Source organism: Anguilla rostrata, chromosome 1, assembly GCF_018555375.3.
Source record: "Anguilla rostrata isolate EN2019 chromosome 1, ASM1855537v3, whole genome shotgun sequence".
NCBI lineage: Eukaryota > Metazoa > Chordata > Actinopteri > Anguilliformes > Anguillidae > Anguilla > Anguilla rostrata.
This window is the reverse complement of record NC_057933.1, coordinates 63543007-63566537: the sequence shown is the minus strand read 5'-3', so window position 1 is coordinate 63566537 and position 23531 is coordinate 63543007. Positions and strand designations below refer to the sequence as shown.

Genomic DNA, 23531 nt, shown 5'->3' with positions numbered 1-23531 from the left:
AAAGCAGCAGAGGAACTGGATTTCTTGGAATAGGAAACGCTTCATGGGTGTCATCTTCAGAGACGTTCATTAGAGAGCGTAGGCGTATTTAGCGACAGAGGTTGAGTTCTGAGACAGGACCACAGCACTCCATTAACTGGAGCTGGCTTTCCCCTCCGCATCCCAGAATAGCATGAACTACCGTCGGGATACTGTGATATTTTACACGCTGCTCTCTCCTGCGCTTAATTGAGCTTCTTACCCTTGGTCCTGGGGACACGCATTGTTTGCGTGTCTTTCTATCTGAGCATGTAAATCTTCAGGCTGTCTTCAGCAATGCACTGAGGTACAGTCCTGTTGGGAGGGGAGGTTAAAGGAATTATTCAAGGGGGAAAATTTTTTAATCAGCATCCATCTTTTTCATATGCAGTATATAACTAACACGGAAAAGATAAGGATGGGAAAATACCCTTGTGTTTATTAACAAATTAAATCTTAATGGAAAAAAAGAAAAACTTATTGCCAATGCAGTTGTCTTGTTTCATAGGTTTTTTTGAAGCCACACTTCAACTACAATCCAGCCAACGATAATCTGATTCCCTGCAAGGAGGCTGGGCTTGCTTTCTCCAAGGGGGACATCCTTCAGATCGTCAACAAGGAGGACTCTAACTGGTGGCAGGTGGGCGGAGCTTGCATTTGCAACTGTGTCATTCAAGTTAAGGGCCTTGCCTAAGTGCGCTTAACAGCGACACCTTTTCAAGGAAGTGAAAGATACAGTTAGGGCTAGGCAGTATCATTTTCACACAGTCATACCATAATTAGAATTAACTGCGATATTATGGTTTTAACAACTGAAACAAGTTTTATTGACACGTGCGGTTTTATGCACATTTGTCGTGTTCATAATTCGCAGCATTTATATAGCCTATGTTGCCATACACATTTTAAAAGACAGTTTGTTCTGGCAAAGGTGCAAGAGGTTTTAAGTGACCGAGACAAGTTTATTTCTGCGTGACAGTTTTACGATGAGCCTGACCTGTGACGCGTCACTTCACATTCCCTTCTTTGGCATCCTGAGAGAGAGTTGCGCTTGGCTCTGCATTGCCTGACCCAGGCTTGACCCAGGTGCGGGCTACATGTGCCTCTCCTGGTTATTTACTGTAACTACACATTTGTTTCTGACCAAAATAAAGCCATGTAGCTAGCTATATCAAAATCTAGCTGCATCGGGGATTGGACTGTATTGAAATGACACCATTGGTATTTTGATACACCGCAGTATACAGTATGACCGGATGTCAGCCCAACTCCATTTAGCAGGTGGTTTTATGAGAGCTCTGTAAATTGAGGGGCTGCCGTGCGGAGCCTGTCTGCTCATTACGTTTGCATGTCTCTCAGGCACGCAGTGTTGTGGGCGGAGCCACAGGACTGATCCCAAGCCAGTTTTTGGAGGAGAAGAGGAAAGCCTTTGTCCGGAGAGACTGGAATGGGTCAGGTACGCACTCAACCCTTTTCATTTCCCCCCCCAAAATTTTATATTCCTTCCCTTAATCCTCGCAGATTCTAACTTAGTCCTAGTCCTAACTAGTTCTTAGTCCTAACTGCAAATAGATAGCCTCAGTCATGGCCATCCCCAGTCCTTATTTGGAAGCTGACTTGTTAAACTCTTCTCTCTGTGTTATACAGTGAATGTTTTACCATCAAGGTACTCTTTAAAGGGATAATTATAACGGATATTTAAACAAACTGCTGTGAAGTTGGAAACTTCTAAAATATCATCACATGGCAGTACAGTCAGAAAATACTGACTAAACCTGAAGAAGTAAACTATCCCTTTTAAGCTGTGTGCTTAGAATGCCCTCTGCTGGTCAAAGAGGGCACTCACACCTCTTGTGTCCATAGCAGGAACGTTGTGCGGCACAATGACTGGGAAGAAGAAGAAAAAGATGATGTACTTGACAGCTAAGAATGCAGGTGCGTATAGGGCAGGCTGCCCTTTCTTGCTTTTTTGTCACTAAAGGTTTCCTTGGTTTAATTTCTTATTCAGCAGGTCTGAGAGAGGTCAAAACTCAAAGTTTTGTAGTGATTTACCAGATGAACCCTACAGCATACAAGGGTATTTGACACAAATCAGAGAACTATTTTTTCTACCAGAGATGCACCTCCTCTGGCCTACTGTGACAGCACCTCTGGTTTGTGCTTGCAGCAGAGATCCTGCAGATGTGTGTAATTCTGCATTCCCCTGCTTGGCTCAGGGCCTGCAGTTTGCCTATGTGCTGTGTGTGTGACTGTGTGCTTGCGTGCAGAGTTCGACCGGCACGAGCTCCAGATCTACGAGGAAGTGGCCAAGATGCCGCCGTTCCAGAGGAAGACGCTGGTCCTGATCGGAGCGCAGGGGGTGGGCCGCCGCAGCCTGAAGAACCGGCTCATCGTGCTCAACCCCACCTTCTTCGGCACCACCGTCCCATGTGAGTCCAGACCGGCCGGCTCCCGCCCCGAGGCGAAGGAGGCGCAGGCGCAGTAAAGCAGGGGGATCCGAGCGCGTCCCAGCGCCTCCTCACTGCTCCTCCCGCTCCCTCTCTCCCCCCTCAGTCACGACCCGGCGCCCGCGCGAGGAGGAGAGGGACGGCCAGTCGTATCGCTTCGTCACGCGGGCGGAGATGGAGAGCGACATCAAGGCCAGCCGCTACCTGGAGCACGGCGAGTACGACGGGAACCTCTACGGCACCAAAATAGACTCCATCCTGGAGGTGGTGGACACGGGCCGGACCTGCATACTGGACGTGAACCCGCAGGTCAGAGCCAGAGCCAGAGCCAGAGCCAGACCTTCAGCACGGGCAGCAACAACGTTAAAGGCTGCTGTAGTTTATAGTGAGAAAGTGTGGCACTTGTAGTGTTTCTCGAGACAACAGTAAATGTGCAAATGAGCTTGTGGTGCAGTGTAGAACATTTAACTCGTTTACCTGAGATGTGATTCTGGTTCTTGGGTGGAGCTTTACGGTTCTTCTTTTACAAAAGTCACTCTACTTCGGTCACTGCAGGTGAAAGTGCAGCTGTAAACAGGTTGCTGAATGTACTTGTAAAATGTAATGTAAAAGGGTTCCCTTGTTTGGGGGTCTTGCTTATCAAGCACACACACAGCAACATTCTGTGCAGAGAAGCTGGCTGATGGAGATTGATTGATTGATTGATTGATTGTTTGGTCCGCAGGCTCTGAAGGTTCTGAAAACAGCGGAGTTCATGCCGTACGTGGTGTTCATCGCGGCTCCAGAACTGGACACATTGCGGGCGATGCACAAGGCTGTCGTCGACGCGGGAATCACCACCAAGGCGCTAACGGTCAGTCTCCTCTGGGGCCTCCGCCCCAGGGCTAAAGTAGGCAGTGTACTCCAAACCTTTCAAAAAGTACAACCAGCGAACATGTTGCTGAATACCGTTGACAATATACTCAATACGGCCTCAGTGTTCTTCATATGTCACTCCACGCCACTGGGGGGCACACAAACTTGTCGCACAGATTTTTTTGTTGTTGCTTTGCACAACTTGGGATCATTGACCTCCAACTTCAGGGAACTTTCCTGGAAATTGGAGCACATTTTGTTGTCTTTAAAATCTCTGCTTGATGGATCCATACAGATGACGATATCAGAGTTCAGCAACTCTTCGTTCAAAAGTATTCAGTCACAAGTATTCCGTACGTAACTTCCGTAACTCAAAACACCTTGTTTTTGTTTGTCTCTTGTTTGAAACGGGTCGTGACAAACAACGAGTTGTTTAGCTTTGAGTATACTTGCACCTTAAACAAGCCAGCAAGTACAGACCTCTGAGTCCTCACCCTATGCCCCTTTTTCCATTCTTCCCTTTCTCTTCCTGTCCCTCTCTCCCTCCCTCCCTCAAAGGACACGGATCTGAAGAAGACGGTGGATGAGAGCGCGAGGATCCAGAGAGCGTACAGCCACTACTTTGACCTCACCATCGTGAACAACAACCTGGACAAGGCCTTTGAGGAGCTGCAGGCCGCTGTGAACCGCTTGTGCACAGATCCGCAGTGGGTCCCGGTCAGCTGGGTTTACTGAGCTCTGGTACCGGCCCGGACCCGGTCACAGCACCAACCTCGCCCGGGGCAGCGGCCAGTGACGCGGAGCCGCGCTCAGACCACGCCCACTTCGGCTGACCGCCTCCCACCAGAGAACCCGCTGTACACTACGCAACTTTTTTTTACTCAAACCGAAGGGAAGTGTACTTATTTATTTAAATTTTTATAACTTTTTATGGAACAACTTTCTACTCATATCTACTTGGAAACTAAACGATATCAAACAAAGCAGAGCGCACATTTAGTTTTTTTGGATTTGCTTTTTTTGTATTGCAGTTGTACCAAACAGATGCTGTATTTTGATCTCCTTATTACAAGAAAAGACTACTCAAAACTATTTATTTGGAAAAGGTTAAGAGTGTGGTTTTTCTAGGACAAGTCACTACAGCATGTTAGAGTACAAGGACCATTGTCCCTAATCAAACCGTTTACAATTCATGTCACTACAGTAACAGCAGTTTCTCTTACTGAGCCTCGATAATTGTTCATTCTTTCCCAATCTTACATTAGAATCTCTCTAAATCCATACTGTCCCAACCTATGTAACCTTAACTCACATGTGTACTTTAAACCAAATAATTGGCAATGTTGGCAAAAAAAGCTCAAAATTAGAAGTTTAGATATTTGTCTAAAGCTTGTCCAAATTTTTTTTAGTTTGTTTAGGAAGGTTTGTTTTTGAGCTGATCTGATTTATTTGTTCTCTGTGGCATAGCTGAATGAAAGGGTTTTCTTTAATCATTGATATCTGTGGTCTTTAATGAAATGCCGCTCCTTTCACAAGGCTCTGTGCTCTGTGGTTGTATGTGTATCTTTCAGGTTTTCCTGTTCTGTGTGTAGGGTTGTCTCCTGTGTCTGGGGCACACATTTACCCCAATCATGGAGGGCAGGGAGGAAACGAAGCCCCTCCCTTTTAGTCATGTCATTAAATGTCATCACCAACCGTTTTCAACTGATGGACATGCTAACGCTACACATTAAAATGCAGACTTGTATTTTTAGATGTGGTTAGTAATACTGAAATAAATTTACTGGAGGTTTCGGAGAGCAGAGTGCATTTCCCCTTTGCCTGAATTTGGTTTCTTTTTAAACTTTGTTAGTGCTTTAATGTTTTCAAATGCTCATTTAATTGCAAGCATTAGAGGTTACTTCAAGGAAATTGAATGTATTCCCAGATAATTGTGTGTGTAACACCCAGTGTTTTGAGTCTATTGTAAATACAAGATTTATTTTAAACTTTGCGTATGCACACCAGGGTGCTCCAGGCTAAACGTTTTTGCTGTTGTTAGAATTTGCATGTCGTGTTTCAGTGTCATAGCTAAACTCAAGTTCTGTAGATGACCTGATGTCACACAGTGATATTTCCCCAGCAGGCACAATGGAGTTTAATAAGAAAGTGCCTTCAACTCCCTGTAGTGGTAACTCTTAAGTACTGGATAGTCATTCAGCCCATTAGGGACAAGCTGGGTTCTGCCTTCAATCCCCACTAATCAACTTTCTGCAGTACTCCTACTGAGAGAAATCTATCATTTTTTTCTTCTTTTTTTCTATCCATTTTTGCCATGCTTAGCAGCCTCAATAGTCCAGAATGCATTAGCATAGCTTTTTGCAAGGATTGGAGCGTGGCCACAATCTCCACCTTTGTTTTTAGCCTTTTAGCTAATGTTCTCACAAAGGGGGGTGGCGAAAGTAGTTCTGGGTAATGTAGGAAAATAACACGCTGGAGTAGGTCCGGTAGAAGCCTGACTGGATAGCAAGTGAAAAATTGGAAATAACTATAAAGTAAAATACATTACACACATCAGATGATAAACCCAGGAATGAATTTCACGTTGTGGTTATACATACATGTATGAACAACCGGTTTTAAAGTCACTGGACAATTGTCGAAAATATTGTTGAGACACACACAAATGCATATTGGACATGTGGTAAAATGTTTTTATTTTGTCCAGAAATCTGCGACGAGTGAATTCAATATTTGAAGATTCAAGGTGGAGGAAAGTTGTGTCTTCACATTGTCCAAACAAGACCAAAGTCAAGAAGTTCCTTTATAGTAAATGCATGTATAATACAATTTGTTAAATCACTTGGTAAAGCTTAAATTGTTGATTGGTTTAAAAATAGTTTTTAACTCATTCAACACTACCTGTACCATGTGATTTTGCAAATGAAGGTATTATAAATGTAAGTCTTGGGTCTTTTATTGGAAATGGCGGTGGATGTCTTTCCCTGCCCTGAACCAGTCATTGCAAGATCTTTTTACCATGAATCGCAGTCATTTCTTTCCTAAATCAAAATGTGTAAAAACATTTATTTTCCTGAGAATGCCATGATCTCCTCAAATGGTTTTATATAACTGTCAATATACACTGCAGTCGAGTTGTAATAACAGCTTTCAGTATGAGTTTTTCCAACCCTGGAGCGAAACTAGTTTATAAAATTTCAGAAAAAGCTTATAAATGGTTATTTTTAGAAATGTAAAACCGTTAATGAAGATTAATCTTCACAAGACTGTTAGTGTCAGTATATGTCCAGCAGGGGGCTCCAGTGGTGAGACTTCAGGGGGTGGAGACGTATCAGATCATCAAATTGGAGGAGGTGAGGGCCAAAGGATTACATCTGGACAGCTTTGGACAACTGGGCAGCATACTGCACACACACACACACACACACACACACAAAGAGCAGAACTTGCCCGCCCCCGTCCATACGCGCTCAAACGCACTATGTGCCCAGGGAAGCGAAGCCTCGTACGGTGATGCACATGACGAGGGGGCGGAGTGATGTTTGGGACCCCGTTTCCACTCGCAGTGTGCCGGCCTCCCTCTGGAGGATCACCTTGGAGCAGGAGAACAGCTGCTCTGCTCTCTGATATGCTTCCGCCTGCCCCACCAGCTCAGACAGGGCGGGGTCCTGCAGGCTCAGCTCGCCCCCTTCAGCCAGGCAGTGAACCTGTGAGCCCAGAGACACAGCAGTCAGCTCCACACCCGAAATATTCTAATTCTGCACCTAAATCTGATGGCTGTTTATTCTGATATGACACACACACACGACATAGTGGCAGACATGCGCTGTCTGAAAGTTCATGGGATTCAGGTAATTTACAAAATTTTACTCACCAGCTGCTGCAGGTCATGCAGGAACTGAGGACTGCAGGATCCCAAGTGACACAGAGCAGCATCGGTCATCTCTGACAGTACAGAGGAGACACGCGGCATGGTCAATAGATTGACTGTGTGTGCTGATGGGAGATGTCCACATTGCTTTTTTTGTAATGAGGTTTAATTGAGAAGTTGAAAACACTGCCCACTGGGAAAATACGGGCTCTTCAAGATGACAAATGCATTTGGGGAAAGGCTGGAGTATGCACTTCACAGCAAATTTGCAGAAGGATTGAAAACACTCCTGGAGTGGGGAAGATAAGAGGCCTTCATTCTAATGGATCTCTAATTGAAAGACAAAATGTTCAAATCCAGTTCCCCACAGTGAATAGGCATTTAGGCAATCAAAATGACTTTTTCCTGTATTAAAATTAGATTTTAATAAGATCCATCAGTAACACGTTTCTTCTTCTCTTTCAACCCATCTCTGGACATCAGCTCCCATCAGCACCGTTGCATGACACTTTTCTTACTGAACTCAATTGATATTAATTGGTGGGAAAGAAGAACATATGAGCACGTACCTGCCATGGCACTGACCAGAACATGAACAGCAGTAAGGACCGGGGAAGAGGGGAGTGGCCCACCAGACTGTCCATCACTCAGGTTCTGACCTGCCTGATTGGACTGCAACACCAGGTCCAGAAGGTCCTGGACTGTCTGCTTGAGGGAGGACAAGTCCTCCAGCTCGCTGAGGTCAGGTGTCCCGCCCAAACACAACTGATCCAGCTAAGAGTGAGAGGGATTAAGATGATGAGTCACCTGGGATTCTCACTATCACATGTACACCATCATCAATAATGACTACCATGGCATGAGAGTGCGTTTGAGAGTCCCTTCTCCAGCTCGCTCTCCTGAGTGTGTGAGCGTGTGCACACCTGATCCCTCCACCGCTTCCTGTCTGTCCCGCAGTCACTTACCCCGCTCTCCAGGGCAGCGAGTGCCGCTCTGTCCAGCATGATGGACATCAGGAGCTGGAGCAGCGTGGAACGGGCCGGGGCTGGGAGATCTGCTAGCTGCTGGAAATGCGCCTGCAGCTTCTCCAGTTCTGTCCGAGGGGAGGACAAATCTCCATAACCTACTGTAACTGCAGCCTCATCTCCATGGCTACCATGTCACATGACCAGCCTTCACTCTCGCCCAGGGGCACGCAACTCCCACATGCCACATGCTGAAATGTTTCACTTGGATAAACTCACACAGCTATAATTCAGACGGAAAGCTTGCGTTCTCCCTCAGGTGATCGATAATAAACACCGGAGGACCATGTGGCGTCAGTGCTGTTACCTTGCTTCAGGACCGGTGTCTCTGTAGGTCTCCCTGGGTGGTACTCCGCACCCTTAGTGATCAGCCCGTCTACTGCATCTTTGGCCCGGGTGTGGCTGTCCACTTCAAACCCCCCAAAGGTGTCTGGCTCCAGGCAGAGCTCTACGCACCAGAGAGACCACGGTCAGAGCCCCGTGGAGGAATCAAACGCGCTCGCAACGTGAGCAGAGCTCATCTTCATCTGTTTAACCGTGCCAATGACAGAGCGATGAGAGAGGCCTGTTTAACGGACAGGCCCAGCACGCCCCCCGCACCCCCCCCCGCTCACCGTACTGTCCGCCGTGTTTCACCTCCAGCTCGATGATGCTGTACGCTATGACCGTCTGAGCGGGAATCTCCAGGGAAACGCTGCTGTCCTGCTGCGCGCTGCCGTTCTCGTTCACCGACACCTGCGGGGGGAAGACACGCCCACTTCACCTGAGCAACTGATCGTGCTGAACGCATGCCCTCAGGGACTGAGGTATGAACCTGCCCGACTCGCTTTAGTCAGAGCACACACAGCACGTCACACACTGCAGGGAGATCATCTCCCCTCAGCTGCCTGTGTGCTGAGAAATGAGACATCACACACGCTCTGTGTAGTGCAGAGGGTACTGTTCTACACACTCTGTAAAGCTCTGTTCTGCAGGAGCAGACTCTCTCTCTCTGCTGGCTGCCAGTGATGATAATCTGAATAATAATAACTGCTCATTGCAAATATTGGCTAATTTTAAAATGCATTATTAATGCACCTCTACCGCTTTATAAAAACATCTCATAAGCATGTCAATGATAATGACCCAGGCTGGATATATAACGAAATGGTTTGGCTAAATAAGTAAAGACAATAAACGTTTGGAGTTGGATTACTTAAATTCAGTCAGCCCTCACTACCCTGTGCCAAACCCACAAGCATTTTTTTTTAAAAGGAACAAAAGCAAGAGGAACAAGGAATGAACAGAAGCAACTCCACAACAGCACCAAAGGCAACTAATCCTTTATATTATTCTTCCCGTTTGTTTAATTCACTCTGAAACATGGTAATGTATAACTTTCACTTAGCACACCTGTAGTACTTGACTGAACTTGGGCCAAGCCTACAGGTGCAATTAAACTGGGAGACATGCACACACCTTCCACCTGTGCTCTAGGGATGTGCATTGTCATTCCTTCTTCAGCTCCCAAGGTTCTCACAAGCACTGTGGCAAACTCAGAATTAGTACAGCTAAATAATGACACACTTCAGAGAACTTTAATTGCTCATACCTTCAGGAATATAAATTAATTTATTGGTAATTTTATGAAGAGTTTGCAAGCTGAGTATTAGTGAACGAGGATACAATTCTGGATTCATCTGTTCAGTTGATTGACAATTAGCAAACCGGCGCGAGTGGCCTGGAAAGTGCTGTGGCTCCTCCTACCTTTATGGCCCTGTTGCTGAAGAGGCCGAGCACGCCCGCACACTGGCCCTCCTCCTGAACGTCCTCGGTGACTGAGCACTTCTGGGTCGTCACGATCTTCTCCTTCAGAACCCCAAAGGCCTCGTTGCGCTTCACCAGGGTCTGATGCACCAGGCAGTGCTCCAGGCTCAGGACTCTGCAGGGCACACCAGACCCACTGACACACCTCTGAGCGATGGGCCATTTTATAGCACGGACAGGTATCGCCCTTTTTCCTTTGTGTTCACAGATATACGTCTCTTGTAGGGGATCCAGATATAAAGCTGCTGGAACCGTTTAGTAATTGTTCTGATTTATAACATTAGTTTCCGTTTTCTGATAATCGGCTAGAACTATATAATGGCTGTGATGTCAAAAATTACTCTGAAAAATTTAAGGGGTGGGGATCAATTTCATGCTGAACGAAAATACTGCCAGTTCACTGCATGGTGGCAATAAAATTGAAAACAACAAATTAAAATTTTCTACCATTTTAAAAGTTTTGGGGAAAAAAATCATCTCAAACTGACTGGTGTGAACTTGCTATACACTGTTTCGCAAAAGGCCCTATCTAAATTGTGAAAGAAAAGCCATGAAAAAACATGGTTTCTACGAACAAAAAAAGCTGAATGTGACTAAATATGCAAAAGAACTAATCTCCTTCACCACTCATTCTCAGTCTCATTAGGGCTCAACAAAAACTGATGTTCATATGTAACAAGAACCCCTGTACAGTGTAGGTTCACACAAACATGCAGCAGATGTGCAGAGAAAGTGTGTGGAAACGTCTTGCCCAACAGTAAACCTTCTCCTCTTGGGGACAGTTCTGGTTCCCTGAGAAACATTAACATGTGAAAGCTGGTGAGCCAGTCTCGTGACTACACCCTTCCTCTGGTTCACTGTGCCTACATCAGCACACAGATTCATGTGTGCTTTTACAATCAGTTTCAGTTCTCCTGTCTCTGAAATGACCAAAACAATGCTCAAGACCAAATGTACTCAAGGTGCATCTTATGAATATAGCCAACACAAAACAGAAAAACCACTTTCCCTGACAATTAATTGGCATGACAAGCTGATTTCTATACGTATCAATATTCACAACGGGCGTTCCATTAACTATTCATGGTTAATTGTGAGAGTTAACAAGGCTGGATACTAGGCTCATGCACATATGCAAAATTTCAAGTTTGGGATTTATAGAGAAAATTGGGCGCAGGTGAGAATACGGACAGTTTTAGACATCAGGATATTTTTGACCGTACACTCCTATCCTCTTTTGTCCGTACATAACCTTTTAGAGCAGAGCCTCAGCAAAGTTTCATAAATGAAGCCCCAGGTCTCCTGTAGCTCACCTATCCTTGGAGTCCTGCAGTAGTTTCGGGACGTCCACCTCCTGCTTCTTCAGGCTGCCGAAGGAGGACTGCAGTTTAAACGAGCCTTTGCCCTCCACGCTGAGGTTCGTCTGTCCCACCTCTGCATCCACCTTTCCCGACACGGAGTCCCCGAAGGTCCCCGCATACTTCAGGAAGTCAGTCTCCACAACAACTGGGAAATCAAAAAAAAACAAAAGGTGTGGCAAAGCACAGGCGAACAGGCAAAGCACAGGTGTGCAGGGGCCGGTAATCAGCACGCATACCACCATGTGCAGACGTGTGGAAACGAGCAATTGAGCTTATACCTGACTGCAGAGGTTAACCAGGTGTACCTGTCCGTACCTGGGTTGATGGGCTTGTCTCCGAGCAGCACGTCGCTCAGGGTGAAGTCAGAAGGCAGGTACTTGGGCCGCTGCCAGAACCAGAAGCGTTTGCGCCGGATGACCAGCGACAGAGGGACCAGCTTGTCCGAGTCGTTCAGGCGGGACACCGGGATCAGACGCCCTTCGGGGTCTATCTCCTTGACGAAGTTACTGGTGGCCTTGGCAAACATCTATGTGAACATCAGGAAATGTAAAACCACACGAAGGAAGAGTGTCAGGCTGTGTGCACTGGAGTCAAGCCAACCTGACAGAGGGAGGGAGGGATTCTGTGACAATGCAATTACTCAGTACTGCATTTAATTAATCAGTGTCTTTAATTACTTGCCTCTCAAGTGTTGCGTACTAGTTACTGCAATAAAAAATGAAAACATGATGACCTCAGTCAGTACTGTAATGGATTTACTTGTGAAGCTAGCATTACCGGTTCCAAAGTGAAAATGAAATGCTCCGCAGCTGCGAAATGAAAGAATGAGTGGTGACTGAATTAGGTGAGTACCAGATCTCGGTCAAATACAGATACTAATCAAATATTAATTTTAAATATTTTCTGTGCTTCAGTTATTTGCAGATAAAATGTGGAAGACAAATTCTTTTTATTTGAGGTATCTGTAAATAATTTATAAATAGAAAAAATACTTTCATTTCAAATACTTTCATTTGAAATAATTGAAACAACCAAATAATTGAAACAATCAAAATGATTGATTCAAATAGGCCTACAATTTTAAAGAAAAGACAAGAAGAGCGTACCAGTGCAGAGTGTTTGGAGTGGTATTCTTGGAAAGCTGGATTTTGTGACACAAAATTTGCAAAGTCATGATACAAGAACAAGATGTCTGAAAAGACTAATGACTGATAAATGAGACTGTGGATATACCTGATGGTTAACATTAATAAAACAGTATAACATGGGTATCAATGTAACAGATACAAAGAATAAATAAATGAACAGTTCAAGTTAGACATAAAAGTCATGGTTTTTTTTGTATAAAGACCAGTCTGATATCTAGTTTTTGATCATTGCCTTTGAGAGACTGACAATAACTTGATTTTTGAAATTAATCATTTGAAATTGAACGGTCTCATTTCCCATCAGTGTCACCTGTAATTGAGTAGCTTGCTCTGTTTGACCATAAGAATGCTGTCTGTTCTCTCTCCATCTGTCACCCATGGGCCAAACTATGTGAATTTAACCGTTGAAAGTATTTGAAATAACCTCATAAAATACAAATATTTCAGAAATCTTGTTTCAAATATTTATTACTTGAATGCTTTTAAATAAATAATCTACACTTATTAATGAAGTACATTTAGATAAAGTATTTCAAAATAACCAAATAAATAATACTATTTGTACACACATTTTCCACATAAATAATGGAAATAGGCTAAATAAATTGGAATAGCCATGAAACATTTGAAATGATTAGGCTATTTCACCCATGTCTGGTGAGTACAGATTGTAAATGTGAAAACAAGCTCAAATAATCGTATGTACTCAACACTGCTACTTTGAAAAAAAACATTACGAAATAGCCCCAAGCGGAAGTTTTGTTTGTTCTGAGGTACAATTCACAAATCACTGCACTTCCGACATTAAGCAATTATGCCAGTTGCACAAGAAAAAATATTCAACACTTTCCTTTTAGCTTATTTATTTATATTTTTGCATTTTTAATCTCCCCTGATTTTTCATTCTTATATAGGCCCAGAACATCCATATGAAACTGGAGGCCCGTCCTAGTCCCAAAACATTCTCTCTCAATTCAGTATGGCTGCACATGGCCACCAGTGTTCCCCCAAACCATGTAGCTACTAGCTAGCTGAACACTTCTTTTGCAAAGATCAGTTGGACATAGGGAACTAATAACACATCTAGCCGCAATGGGTCATTTGGGGAAGATGGGGCTATGCTGATTGAGCAACTGTGAACAAACAGCCTCTGATCTACTATTTAGAATCAGTGCATTAATAAAACTTCCTGTGATCTGTTATCTATACAGTGTATTAAGTGGTTGCATCAGAGAACATACTCTGCCAAAGTCGTACAATGACTTTTATTTTGTTTATTTATTTAACCTTTATTTAACGAGGAAAACCCCATCGAGATCGAAATCACTTTTCACAAGGCGAACCTGACATAAAACACAAAGTTTGTGGAGCGGCTATGTGCGGCTAGCCCCACTATTACAATTCTAACTGACATGTGCATGGTTAATTTACAATATACACACTCATGGTGTACTGTATTGAATGTTTAAACTTGGAGACATTTTCACAGACTGTTCTCTTCAGTTCTTCACACATTATTCAGTTGGAATGCTACTTGGTCAACGACGGGTTTTCAAGATCTAAAATGTCGTTCTAAAAGAACAGTCTAACGAAGCACGAGAGCGGTAAGAGTTATTTAGACAATTCCGTAAAACTGAGCTTGTTGGGGAGGACAAAATCAGCTGCCCAACTTGAGACTGCATGGGCCATTCAGCAGGCCAGACAGAAGCATATCCAGCAAGTGGAGGAAAACAGTTAGGCTACATGCATGGGAGGATTATCGCATGCCTTAAGTCATGTGGAAAATGTGAAATATTTTCACGTGGCCATGAAGAGTCAGCAGATTGATTAAACGCTGCCATTTTTCAATGCATTTTTGAAACTATGTGAGGGTGACGCAATGCTCTGGTCACCACTAGCGCTATCCAAAACGAGCTGCTGGATTGCACGTACAGGGTGTACAGGGAGGACAAATCAAAAATCATGAATGGTGATTGTTCTGTAATACATGCTGCCAAACAATGCAGTGACAGAGCGGTTATTTGGAGTTTGTTGAGGTTAACGACAAAACAGGACTTAGTCTCTCTAACTTAAGAGAGTGCTGGAGACAAGCAAATTGCCCAAATATATGACAGCATGGCCGTTATGATTGGGAATACTCCCGGGGTGCAGAGGGTAATGAAAGAAATCTGCCCACATTCACAATTTGTGTGCTGCTACTGTATGCCCACCAACTAAATCTGTCCCTCCTGCAACTTTGTGTAAAATTGTGATAAAGAATTAAATCACAACAAATGTCAACACAAAATTTGGGTTGAGATTCCCATGAAATTTTATGAATCCCTCAATAAGATAACCATGGACATCAATTCTGTAGTCTGTTGAGACATTGTTAAGGCTCAACAAGAATACTATGATGATATCAATTGTGTTAAACTGAGCTTCCATAAGCATGGCGTGCTTCACATCATTAATTACTAGACCTGGGCTTCAGCATATTCATGAAGAACACAATCCTTACCCCCTCCAAAACCAGAAGGAACCATGAGGTTACTCCTGACAAAGTCCTCAACTTTCTCCTGCCCCTCACAATGCTAATTATTTATGGTCAGCATCAAGAGGACCTGGCTATTTCTCACTATCTTCTCTCTATCCAGACCGGAATTAGAACACCTCGATAAGCTACTGCAGCCCTCCTCTAGGTCAGTCTTCCTGTATACATTGCTCAGCCATTAAAACACACAGAAAGCTGCTTCTTTCAATCCACATACTCAGGTCCTCTCCTCCTGTGCTACCTACTAAGGGATCCTACTCCCACTTCCATGCATCGCTCTGCACATTATGTTCGCGCCTTACCTTCGGCCGATGCTGGGCCAGTCAGAGAAATTCTGACGCGCGGGGTAACACCTGTCATTAGTCAAACAATAAAAACTACAGTAGGAACCATCCATGCACGTTTGGAAAATAATAAAACGTCAAGTCGTCGCTGGTCTTAAAATACTGCAAACGAGAGCGGTGCGATGAGGCATCAAACAGAAAAGAGGCTGCATACAGCAGTACAGAGTTCATTAGCGAGTCACTATGATTGACTTCTATGCACAGCTACAAGTAGCCTGCTAGTCATTGGCTAGTAGTAACACTAATAATAGGTATGATAGCTTATACAGCGCAAAGAAAAGAATACAAGGCAGTTAACAATAGCTAACAGAACACTGTAGAAATAGTGCTTGCTAACTACCACCAACTATTTTGGAAGGCTAGCGAGCAAGCTTTTGCAGTTTGAAATAGATTTCAGTCTATCTTAAGCAGCTGTGTTGTTCATATAACCACGAACACGTTTAGATTATATAACAATAAACTTCCATAGCTAGCGAGGTTATAAAGCTAGGATAACATCTAGATGTGCTGCCAACGTCAAATAGTTTGCAGACTGAAAAACACTTCAAGTATTACTAGCTATCTCGTTAACCTTAACTGCACGTTATCTTACCTCTAATTTGAGATCTTGGTAAGCAACTGGAACGTGGCATCAAATAATCTAAATTCTAGACAGCACCAGGGCCGGGAACTCCCGAGTCTACCTTCGGATATAAATTTGTACAAAGCGCGAATCCTACTAGACTTTGTTCCGCGATTGCTGCGTTCCCGTAAATGGAAGATTCTGATTGCATTTCAGAGCTGCCAGTAAAGAAATAGGCGTGTACCAAATGCCGATGGAAACCATAGACCGTAGAAAAAACAAAGAATTTGGCCTCACCCACTTCTGATTCTCGTCTTGTGATATTGCCCGATACTCCTGTTTTTGTGCTGAGCAGTCACCCCAACAGAGTGTCACCTGAGTCACTATTTTGTATTTAAATCATTGTTATATGTGGTTCAAGGACATTAGCTAGATATAACTGAAGAGTTGGCAGTGAGGTGCAAGTTTAAAGGTTGGTTATCGGTGTAACAAGAGCATCACTTCAGCCTATGACATGCACTCCATGGCTGTATTCACAGAAATGTAAATAAAAGAACGGGTGGTCTCAGAATTTTGCACAGTACTGTATTTCCCTCTTTAGATGCCAAATATGGTGACAGTGGACATGGCCAACAAGTTAAATTTTGGCCCGCATCTGACTACAGTACACAGTTTCAACCACGGCCAATGATTCATGAATTTGTTACTTGCTGTCAATAAGGTCTTTCTTCATGCAACCTTTTAAAAGAGCAAGTTGGTATGGAGGTGGTATTTTATTGTTCCTTTTTAGAGTTGGTAGCCCCAAGATTCAACTCTGCAGTTCTTGAACTATGACCCTTGAGGTTTTCTTTGACTATCTCACCATATTCCCCTAGGGGTCAACATGCAGGTACACCTTTTTTCATGACATGTTTGAAACTTTTTTCCTGTCAGCTTAACAGTGCTGAGTGGTATTTTTAACAGTTTGTGTATTTTTGAGTGGGCCAATAACCATCAGTCTCTTTTGATCTGATAGTTCTTTGGCCTACCCCTGGTGATAGATGACAATGGAATTTTATGTTACCACATTTTTATACGTTTGTGAAACTGGAAGTTATAAAACGTCTATTAACTTCAATAATTCTAGACTCTTATTGCAGATGTAACTTTCTTTGATTTTATTTAAGAGGGTCATTAGGGGTGCTAATAATTTACACTGATTTTCACCAATGACACTAATGTCTTGGAGAAAAACAGTATTACTCAATAAAACCAAGTTTAAAGAATAATTGCATTAGAATAAACGTATATGGTTTCCCATGTGTTTGAGCATAAAATACCGCTAATTGTCTACATTGTTTATTTTTTTCAAGATAGGTGCCAATAATTCTGAATCTGACCATATATACAACCTGATGCCCATTTACATAAGAACCTATAATGATTAATGTTACACTTAATGCACTCACAGTTCAGCTAGCTGCCATTCCAATCTATAGCATTCTCTAAAAAAAAAGGTGAATGGAGTAGGATAGAGGGTAGTAGATTAGAAAATGATTACTTTGGAAACCTCCAAATGGAAGGGTCCTGGTAAAAACAATAATGAGGGGTGGTGGACCAGTTAGGGGCACTCTCCCTTACGGGCCAAGTACAAAACAATGTCCAGTAGCAAAAAGGATTGTTCTTTCTATACTTTCATCATCAAAATTTCACTACAGACTTCATAAAGAATACTAATATACATTTTATCAGAATCTGCAACCTAGGCACAGTAGGCATGTAGGAACTTGTTAAAGGACAATATTACACTGGCATTGAACAGTATCTCTCTCTCTCTCCCTCACTCCCTCATGCAAACTGTATGCTGTACATCCAGTAATATGTAAGTGCGGAGACAACTGTAATGAGTACACAATCTACTCTACTAAATAGACTCCCGAAGTGTAGTTCCTGAAGAGATTTAGTCTTGCTACCACTCCACTCCACAGACCATAGTATGTCAGTCAATAAGTATGTATTGATTCAGGAACAAAGTTTATAGCTAAAAAATTGCAGGACATTTTGCCATTGCAGAATCTTATACTCATGAGCAAAAGCACATCACCAGTATTAATATAGCTATATAATGTGTTCTTATGCACATTATTGAAATAATTAAATGTAGAGCAACTGGTGTTTGTTGTTTTAATGCTGAATTTTTGTACATGTACAGTATATGTAATATGACAGACATAATTTCCAGGGATACTCAACAGTCAATGTCATAAGTTTATTTGATAACGACAGGGTGTGGACAACACATTTGCCACACCGCAGTAAAAAGGAATCACTGCCGTAACAACCCTTGGGTCTTTATATTATTTATGTAATTTATGGTATCTATATTGAACGCCAGTCATTGAAAGAGCATGGCCGTTATTATTCAGATAGCATGATACATAGAACATAGGCCAAATATGTACGGCACACATACATTTGACATACATACATTCGGAGTATAAAAAAACAATCCAAGTCCAATTTTGATGTTTGCAGAAAAGTCAACAAAGATCTTGGACTTCTAAATTCTGCAAGACATGAATTTTCGTTAAGAATTTTCAAAGATATCACTCGTGCTCCATGTTACTCATACAAATTTGAATATAGTACATAGTTTTTTAATAAAAGCAATATACGGTTTTAACCAGGTTGGATTAAAACATGGTGTCCTATATGTAACTGGTAAGGCATCGAACAGGCGCTGATTCATTGCAATGTCATACATACGCAATTCAGTGTCAGCATCATTTCTATGCCATTTCACATGGGAGGTAGAAAATATTAGGCAATAAGACAGTATCATACAATGTGCAGTTTAACATATGAAGACAACCAGGTTTTAGTGTGGACCAGCAGTTTAAGGAGGAGAAGCCTCCCTCTGTACCGATGCGATGCGTCAGTCCACTTCTCTGTGTGCTACGTTCAGTGCACAGTGAAAGTAGTGATGTCAGGCAGAGCCCAGCTTGCATATTTTCTTAACATTCAGGACATGTTTGCATACAAATGCTACACAATTCCCATAAGCACTTTGCATTAAGGCCTTGAACATGATGAGCTGCAGGAAAAACAGACTGCTATTGAGAGCAAGGGGGCAATCAAGCTGCACGGGGTGCATGGAGCGAGCGGACGAGTCCGTCGGAGGGCGGGGCAGCGGTTCTCAGAACCAGGCTCCGCCCCGTTGGAAGCAGGTGGGCCACAGACTGGGCTCTGCCTCACCGGGTCACCACAGCACAGCGCAGTCCAAGTTGGTGAAGCCCGGGTCCTTTCTCAAGTCCCAGTATGTGTTGTTGCTCACCCACGTGTCGTCCTTTGACTTCCTGTACAGAAAGGAAATGCACACTGGATTAGACCCACAACCAGACTCAAAACTAATGAATGTAAAAAGGTAATTTCTGGGATCACACAAAATCATTGTGCTCATAGACCACTGCAGCCAATGTAATGACTTCCACAAAGTGGGTGGAGATGCACTGCATGTTTGTCTCTGGAGGTGGTGGTTTCATACTTGAAGAATCGCGGTTGGTGTGTCATGTTGTTCTCCTCCAGGACTCTCCTCCTTTCTCTCTGGAGTTGCTCGATCCTCTGCTTCTGCACCTCTGCCGACTCCACATTACCCTCCTCCAGCAATCTGAGACAGGGGAGAGAGAGGGAGATATGCAGCGTGCTGGGATGAGTCCATCCTCAAATTACATCTATCTTCTCACTGATGTCATCCCCTAGAGAGGGAAGGCGTAGTCTGATCTCACCGGCTCTCCGGCTTTGCGCTTGACTCATCAAAGTTAATCATTAAACATATTTGGACTGGCGTGATGTAATGGCTGGGAAACTGGGCTCAAGACCAGAGGGTCCGTTAAAATAGCCCTGACACTTTCAGAGCATGTGATTGTCCCTAGTGTGTTATTTCTCCAGTGATTATATTGTTGTTGCAGACAAAAAGCCTACTGGGTGGAGACAATGCACACTGTTCTTTGTTTAGAGATGTTACAGTCTGTGAGCTGTTGATGTGTGTGTGTGTGTGTGTGTGTGTGAATAACAATGGCTGAGCCTCAGGTTGTAGTTTACATATATATAAGAAAGGGACTGGACAGACACCAAACTTAGATGATTTGTTTTAAAATGGATATGTATTATGAGATCAGGAGTTTGGTCCTTGAGGTTATGTGATGTGTTTATAACACTGATATGTAATGATTCACTGGGTAAGGAGGAAGGGAGAAGAGGCTCTTATCTGTCTGTGCCATGTAACATGATCTGGAAAACCACGTCAGTGAAAGTGGAGCTGTACACAATAACACCATGTCCCACCTATTTAACATCAAAACAAACACGAACACTCACAGTCCACAGACCACAAGCAATCCCCCCAGGACACTGAGCTAGTTACTGAACCCTATGCCATATAGTTGAGTGTGTGTGTGTGTGTGTATGTGTGTTTGTGTGTGTGTGTGTGCCAGTTTTAAGGCAGTTTAAGCCAGTTTTAAATATCTGTTAGGGTGTTTGACAGAAATGTTGTGTTTGGCTGTGTTAACTGTAATGTTGTTAAAGGAGTACCATGGTGATTTTCACTTTCACTTTCTCAGTTTTATGTGCTATTTGCACAAGAGGCACTGAAGAAACACAATGAGCAAAGTATTAAATATGTCCGTTCTGTATTTTTGGAGAAATATGCGTTTTAAATTTATCGTCCTATTTTCAACCGGTTGAAAAAGTTGTCAACTTGGTGCGTCACGAACACAGTAACCACTCCCCTTTCCACGCCCCGTAAACCCATGGATAACTCAGGCCCATAGTTTGCGCCGCTGGCTTACAGGCAAGACAATGCAAATATTTGACTAACGTTAGGTTCACTTAAATTAGAGTGCCTTTTAAGGACTATTAGATTATTTCTGTTTATATTCATTTAGCTAGCTAGTTTGCTTTTATGAGGACGTTATAGTTGTGCTTTTATCTTAACTTGGCTAGCTAGATAGCAAAAATTATAATTGGATATAAGTCAACGTCCTTACCTTAGCTATCTATCGATACTTGATATACTACTAAGCTAGCTCGCTTGTGAAAAGTCTCCCAAAAAGAGCGCTTATCATGGGGGTAGCTATGGTAATGGGGCACGGTCTGTCAATCATAGCTAACTGACAGTTCTCATTACCACGCCCAGACGGTTCGGGTGAACTTTTATAGTGGGAAATTTAGGCTTAGAAAAATACGTTTTAAAGTACATTGAAATGACTGAATAATAAAAAAATTATGCACATTTGTTTTGTTGTTGCCTAAAGACAACTGGGAAGTGTCATGTTCAACCACCATGTTACTCCTTTAAGGGTGTGTACTCATGGATTTCTCTGTTGTGTGTTTAGTGTATAATGCTCTCACAGTGTGGTAAATGCACTCTAGTTAATTGTAGAGTGCAAACACATGGGCATGTGTACACCTGCCCTCACCTCTGGTCCATTCTCAGTCGGGTGTCAGTAGGGGGCAGTAGCGGCTTCTCTGCTGGGTCCAGCTCATTCAGCTCAATGGCAAACTTCGTGAAACCATAGTACTGTTCATAATCAGCAGGCATTGAATCTGAACGCATAGGGACATGGATTCATGGATTTACTGTATGTATGTACACAATATTATATGTATGCATACATGCAGGCATACACGCATACATACGTGCTACAACACTTAAATTCTAGAAAATCTGCTAACAAATTTTTAAGCAAATGCAACACAAAATCATGCAGACTACAGAATATATGGCAATAATTCAGAATCATATAATAATATGTAATTGATGATTACAGAAAGCAATGCACCCCTGACAGAACACTGGGTGGGTGTGTGTCGTGCAGAGTTGACTGACGTCACCAATAGCCACTCACTTCCTCTCCAGATGCATGTAGCAGAGGGCGGGTCCCCACAGTACACTCCCTCATGCCACTTCCCAAACAGCTTGTGAACGACCTTCCCCTTCTGATCAGTGATCACGCCTTCCACTTCATTTACACTTGAGTTCCAGTACTTACACTGCAGCACATAAACAGCACACACAGTAAACCTCATGCAGAAAGTCACTGTGATACTCATAATACCTCTCCATTTTTGTAAGCTTCTGATAATATGAAGGGGTTTATTTTTGTTGCACATTCAATAATATCCTTAAATCATTGTAAATGACAGAATGTGACGCTTCTGTATTTCTGTGACATGGTAGCAGTGTTGTAAAATGGTTAAAGAGCTGGGATTAGAACCTGAACAGAGAAGGTTCAGTTCACTGAGCACATTCTTCAGTAAGGTACCAACGCTAAATTGTTTATAAACTAGAGGAGCTCTGAAATATGAGCTTGTTATATTCCTATGACAATATATAATTAGCATTCCATGTTTGTTGCTTTTCCTTGAATAATTCAATAATCAGCATATGCATCAAAACAGGAGATGACCTTCTCAGAGGCAGTGTTGATTTCCTGTGGAGTGACTCATGCCTTGCATATGTCATTGCATTACACGTCTTCCTGAAGCTTCAGTGTCTCAAAAATAACTTTGTCCAGCAGATGGCACTATTGAGGTACTAAATCACTAACATGACCTTGGTGAATAAAGATGAAGAAATCCACAAACAGAAGTCCATGACAATTACCTTCTGCACCTCTTCACCTGGAATCAAACAACTCCCAGGAAGTGTTTAAGCACCAGACACAGAATACAGCAGAGCATGAAAACAAACTGTATTCCGTACCATTCTATAAAACCATTACACCCCTGTTTTAGCGGAGTTTGGACTTCCTAAGCCTATTTGTGCCTTTGAGGTCATCTGGCAATTTGTGAGAGTGTAGACAGTCACATGCTCTCTTGTGAGGGTCATTTTGACAAGTTTCAACCACGTTTCCTTCCACTCTGTAATCTGCCTCATTACATTCAGTCATTACATTAGAGGAGTACACAAGTGCAGCTGTTGCAGGTGAACTGCAGCTTCCCAGAAGTCCTCAATGCTCTTGCGTTATGAAATGGACAATCCTGCAGGCAGAATCCCTTTATCTGGGAAATACTGACGCCAATTATGTACCACCCTGTAGAGTACATAGACGGGTGTGGACTGCACTCACCTTGACAAAGGTGACCTTGCACTGGCAGACGTCACTGCTGCTGTTCTTGATGGAGATCTCGCCGTAGTGCTCGATCCAGCGCTGTCCGCTCAGGATGTTGTGGATGCAGGAGGTGACCTTGTTCCACTCGTAGTGGTCCCCAAACCTAGGCAGGGAGAGTCAGAGTGAGGGTGAGAGCTGAGGTGAGTCACAGCCACATTCAGACTTCACCTGGGTCAGGGAAAGACAGGCAGAGTGAGTCAAAGTCCAGAAGGTGAGAGGTAGTCAAACTGTATGGTAAAGAGCCATCTCTGTGTGATGAACAGAGAGAATAATTTTCAGTCCAAGGTGTGGCTTATGTGTGGTTTATGTGTGCATGTGCATGTGAGGAAGAGTGTGGCGTGAAGGAGAAAACAGGTGAGTTCGAGCCAGGGTGAGGAAGAGGAAATGCGAGTAAGAATCGTCCACCATTA

The 23531-nt window shown here is 43.2% G+C and overlaps 3 protein-coding genes across 13 annotated transcripts in view; 1 reads left to right on the top strand and 2 right to left on the bottom strand.

The window, feature by feature from the left end:
- pals2a (protein associated with LIN7 2, MAGUK p55 family member a) overlaps window positions 1-5119 on the top strand; it is a 32718-nt gene extending 27599 nt beyond the window's left edge. For all 6 annotated transcript variants that reach the window (XM_064348862.1, XM_064348844.1, XM_064348851.1 and 3 more), the window contains 7 exons: window positions 527-658; window positions 1378-1474; window positions 1885-1953; window positions 2286-2447; window positions 2572-2774; window positions 3190-3318; window positions 3879-5119. In XM_064348862.1, coding sequence (XP_064204932.1) covers window positions 527-658; window positions 1378-1474; window positions 1885-1953; window positions 2286-2447; window positions 2572-2774; window positions 3190-3318; window positions 3879-4055 — 969 coding nt within the window. In that variant the 3' untranslated portion in view covers window positions 4056-5119. The remainder of the gene's footprint in view (window positions 1-526; window positions 659-1377; window positions 1475-1884; window positions 1954-2285; window positions 2448-2571; window positions 2775-3189; window positions 3319-3878) is intronic.
- On the bottom strand, window positions 4743-16166 carry gsdmeb (gasdermin Eb). Of its 2 annotated transcripts, none has more exons than XM_064348888.1 (10): window positions 16001-16166; window positions 11699-11909; window positions 11336-11528; window positions 9963-10137; window positions 8831-8951; window positions 8524-8664; window positions 8157-8284; window positions 7761-7965; window positions 7195-7265; window positions 4743-7027 (listed from the first exon to the last, which is right to left on the bottom strand). In XM_064348888.1, exons 2-10 carry the CDS (start codon window positions 11907-11909, stop codon window positions 6800-6802), a joined length of 1473 nt encoding a protein of 490 aa, XP_064204958.1. In that variant the 5' UTR covers window positions 16001-16166; the 3' UTR covers window positions 4743-6799. The 2 variants fall into 2 exon arrangements, with proteins under 2 accessions (XP_064204958.1, XP_064204967.1); XM_064348897.1 differs by lacking the exon at window positions 16001-16166 and adding an exon at window positions 15367-15942.
- Window positions 16167-18204: 2038 nt separating this feature from the next.
- osbpl3b (oxysterol binding protein-like 3b) overlaps window positions 18205-23531 on the bottom strand; it is a 54401-nt gene continuing 49074 nt past the window's right edge. For all 5 annotated transcript variants that reach the window (XM_064348789.1, XM_064348796.1, XM_064348804.1 and 2 more), the window contains 5 exons: window positions 23080-23224; window positions 21856-22000; window positions 21427-21553; window positions 19494-19616; window positions 18205-19305 (listed from right to left, as the gene is read on the bottom strand). In XM_064348789.1, coding sequence (XP_064204859.1) covers window positions 19209-19305; window positions 19494-19616; window positions 21427-21553; window positions 21856-22000; window positions 23080-23224 — 637 coding nt within the window. In that variant the 3' untranslated portion in view covers window positions 18205-19208. The remainder of the gene's footprint in view (window positions 19306-19493; window positions 19617-21426; window positions 21554-21855; window positions 22001-23079; window positions 23225-23531) is intronic.